At 33.8% G+C, this 4,506-nt stretch overlaps 1 protein-coding gene across 1 annotated transcript in view; it reads right to left on the reverse strand.

Annotated features, from left to right (window-relative positions):
• Positions 1–13: 13 nt before the first annotated feature.
• Positions 14–4,506, reverse strand: part of LOC106869056 (serine/threonine-protein kinase Sgk1) — a 21,678-nt gene continuing 17,185 nt past the window's right edge. Inside the window, exons 12-13 of the mRNA XM_014914566.2 lie at positions 3,240–3,297; positions 14–1,815 (exon numbers count right to left, since the gene is read on the reverse strand). Of these exons, the coding sequence (XP_014770052.2) occupies positions 1,700–1,815; positions 3,240–3,297 (174 nt within the window). The 3' untranslated portion in view covers positions 14–1,699. The remainder of the gene's footprint in view (positions 1,816–3,239; positions 3,298–4,506) is intronic.

Consider the following 4,506-nt stretch of genomic DNA (forward strand, 5'->3'; position numbering starts at 1 on the left):
ATATATAGATAGATATATATACATACATACACACACATATATACACATAAACACACACACTCCTCTGTGTGTGATTGATTCAGAAAACTATATTAAAATCATTGAATGGGAAGAAAGCAACAACTTGTTTCACATCCAAAATTTTTCAGAAACTCTTACAGAAAATATTTTGGACCTTCATCAAGTCACAAAACCATTCCATTTTGAACCACAGTCTTTCAAAATAACCATTATGGTTATCAGGAAATGAGAAATGATATGTAAAATCCTGGATCAACTTGGACTGATTTTTGTGGCTTGATGAAGGTTGCAAAATAATTTCAGTAATATGTTTTGAAGAAAATTTCCAATCTGAAACTAATTGTTACTTTTTCTGTTCTAGGATTTTTACTATATTATTCTGTATTGAAAATAATCTTCCCAACATATAAGAGCTGTCTTTACTTTTGATGTCCCCAACCCAGGATCACTATGTTTGTATATGCAGGTGTATGTATGTGTATATGTATCACAATCTCACATTAAAATAAACTATAGATTTATGTAATGTAAAAGCTTCAGACTTATATGTGAGTCTTTCTAAAGAATCTTAATGACAAAGTGTACAGGTGAGCATCTCTACCTCCTCCCTCTCTCTCCCTCTTTTTATATATATATGTTATACACATACATAGATATATACAGATGTGTACACACACACACTATATATATATATGACAACTTATTCTGCAACCATTTATGCAGTGTGCATCCTGCATCCAAAACGGGTGCATCTAACAACTGTACATCACATGTCTATCAGCCTCACGCGAAACCCAGAGTAATGTGACCTACTTTGCTTGTTTGATTGTTATTAAATTTTATATACATACATACACACATGTAAATATGCACATATATGTTATACATACGCACACAGAGGAAATGTAGAACGGTAAAAGGGGATGGAGTGGAATATCAAAGAACATAAAAAAAAAAACAAAAGTAAAAAGTAACAAAAAAATCCTTCCATATAAAAAAAAAAAAAATCTGGAATTTCACAACCACAGCCAAAATGTGAGATAACGCAATGACACATTATATTCTGCAGTAGAATTTTGGAGTTTTCTTGAAGAATATGTCTTTGGAAATCATTGAGGTAATTTCATCTTCATTTATTTATTTTTTTTTAATCTTTTGTTCCCACTCATTATATTTTTTTTTAATAATTAAAAAAAAAAACCCAACAAAAATCTTAACATCACTTTCATCATTCTTCTAGAGGAAAGTAACAACAGGAATTTGAGCAGATTGGAATGGAAATTGATGTATGTGTGTATGTGTATGCACATGTGAATGTGTGGGAATGTGTGTGTGTGTGTGTGTGAAGAGTGTGTTTGGATGTGTGTATAGAGTGTGCGTGCATATGAGCAATCGACGAAGAGCAGTTGGTCAGCTTTCTTGCAATCTGTGTTCGTCTGAAAATATACATGTTAGATATGTTACAGACCAAACTGTAGACATTTTCATACACAGTAGTCTTCAGTCAGACAACACCAATGAAAATCATAGACCCATAGCAATCAGATTCCATTGGTATTTTCTTGTTTGTTTTTTTTTTTTCATTCATTCTTTTATTTATTCTTTCTTTCTGTACTCCTTCTTCAGTGAAGCAGTGTAGTTCCAGTCTCCAGGTCGTTGCGGGACACCATTCCTGTCCTTAGTTGAATGCATCCTCAGCAGGAGGAACATATGAAAACCCCTCGAACACACCGTCTGCTTCTCGGACACTTGCACTAATCAACTTGTTGCCTTCAGCTGACTTCCCTACGGACCCTGCATAAACGAATAAAACATGAAAATACATGAAAGGGCTGAGATAAGAAGAATACATTAGCCATAATGGAAGTAGGCATTTGTAATAATAATAATAATAATAATAATAAGCGAAACGGGCTGATTACTACCTAGCTCAGATACCAGGAAACCCCAAAATGGCTGAAGTTCAAAAGATACTGCTCATGGGAACTGCCCATATCCTACGTAAAATACTGTCTATGTGATCTCAAATTTTAAAACAAACACATAATTTTCTTATGGTTTCTTAAACATTCTCTAGAACAACACTATGTACAAATCCAAATATATGGTACCCTAACTTGTTGTCTCTTGAGGTCTCTGGGTGAGACTTGGATCCAACTTGTACAACTCTCAATGATTGGCCAGAAATGATTTTTAGAACGAGAATATCTGAAATAAAGTTGATTGCTCTCACAAACGAGAATACTAAAAATGAACCCGACCACTCTCAAAAATTAAGTAAAATAACCAGAAAAATAATCTGGAATCCTTGTCCAGCACTGAAGCTATCATCCAACACCGTCTTCTAAGATAGATCAGGATCCCTGATAACCGTCTCTCGCAAATGGTCTTCTTTGGAGATCTATCAACCAGTGTTTGCCCACACAGATTAATAATGCCAAAATTATTTTACTAAATCCCTCATTCCTTTCAAAATTAATTTAAACACAGGCAGGTGAAATTCTGGTTTAAGCCCTTAACATAACCTCTCATAACTTTTATATTTTTTGGAATTTTCAAAAACTTTTTGTGAATTTGTGTTCTTCACATGAGAATTCATGTGATTATGCAAAAAAAGTTTTGTTAATTTTTAAAACCGGCCCCACTTCTAAATCCTAAACGTTCAACTCTTTTGCAAATTCTTTTTTTTCAAATCAGAATTTGAAACCAGGACAGTTCAAATTTTTTGCTTAAATCCCAGCTATGGACCACCACTGAGTGCATCATCATTCCATTGAATGAGTTTATGAAAAGAAAAATATTGAAAAAAATCAATACATGTCAGTGACAAAGAAACAAGAAAGTATCAGGTGGTCGTGAGATGTGCTAAAGACAACAGCTAAATCACCCATACAAAAATTTTTTCTTTTTTTTTTACATCATTGTATGAATTCCCATGTGGAGAACATAGAAAGATCGGACTGTTTTCACATCTATTACATGCTTTACTATACTAAAACTATTTTTTCCCTGGAATTGGGGTGCGTTTAATAGGCCCATAGAATCATTCATCATTGGTCCTGGTTCCATAGAGCTATCGTCTCTCAGATTAAAGATGAAGGCCACAAGCATAAATTCAGTGGTGGATCTTTGAATATTTGATGTAGATTGAGCTAATACGCATGGAGAATGGAGTTATTTGTATCTTAGTAGATAACATTAAAAGAATCACAACTTACCAGGTATTGGTTCTTTTACAAATTCTGGGTCAAAATTCTTCAAATCCAATTGGCCGCTCTGAAATAAAAGACATTAATTTATTGATTAATTTTACGTATTCAAAGAAGAGGCTTTAAGTTACTGTATTTAAAAATAAACAAACAACATATTCTTTCTTGTATCTTTTTTCTTTCATCTCTTTCAGTCATTTGACTGTGACCATGCTGGGGCACCACCCTGAAGGGTTTTAGTCAAACAAATTGACCTCAGGACTTTTTTTTAAAGCCTAGTACTTATTCCTTTGGTCTCTTGCCAGACTGCTAGGTTACAAGACATAAACACAGCAACACTGGTTGTCAAGCAATGGTGGGGGATAAACACACACATACATACATATATATAACAATTTTCTTTTTTCAGCTTCCATCAACCAAATCCACTCACAAGTCTTTGGCTGGCCTAAGGCAATAGTAGAAGACATTTTCCTAAGGTGCCAAGCAGTGGGATTGAGCCCAGAATCATGTGATTAGGAAGCAAACTTCTCACCACACAGCTGTACCTGTTCCTGTAAATATTTCCTTTATCTAAATTTTTCTATATATTCTCCATGAAAAGAGCTACGCCATCATCATTATTACAGTCACCATATAGACAGATCACTCACAAGACCTTGGTCAGCCCAGGCCCAGAGTAGAAGATATCTGACCAAAGTGCTTTGCAGTGGAACTGAACCTGAAACCACATGGCTGAGAAGCAAACTGCTTACAGCAAACAGCCATGCCTGCATGCTCCCCTCTTTCTTTCTCTCTCTCTCTCTCCATATATATATATATATATATATATATATGTTTGGAGAGAGAGAAAAGAAATAATGATGTGAATGAGTAAGAATAAGGAAGAAAAGTGAGTGAAGGCAAAAACGAATAAGAATAACTGAAAAATAACAGAAACAAGCCACATCATTTTTGATGGGTTCTACATATATATATATATATATTTAAAAAAAATAAATGTGATAGAAATATGGTATGCTGCTATGCTGCTATATTTCATGTTGAGAATAATTTAGGTCTTAATAGACACAAGATGTGATCTATTTCTAGCACATTAATTGTCCACGTTAGTGGTCAACGTTATTTTTTTAAAATGTTATTTTTTAAAAATGTACCTTAATCCCCTGAGATTGCAGATACTATTTCTGAATCTCTTTGATTCTTTAGATGTGCTGGCCTCCTGATAATTAATCGATATTAATTAATATATGATTAATTATCAGATTTTATAATA

This window comes from Octopus bimaculoides, chromosome 23, assembly GCF_001194135.2.
Source record: "Octopus bimaculoides isolate UCB-OBI-ISO-001 chromosome 23, ASM119413v2, whole genome shotgun sequence".
NCBI classification, from domain to species: domain Eukaryota; kingdom Metazoa; phylum Mollusca; class Cephalopoda; order Octopoda; family Octopodidae; genus Octopus; species Octopus bimaculoides.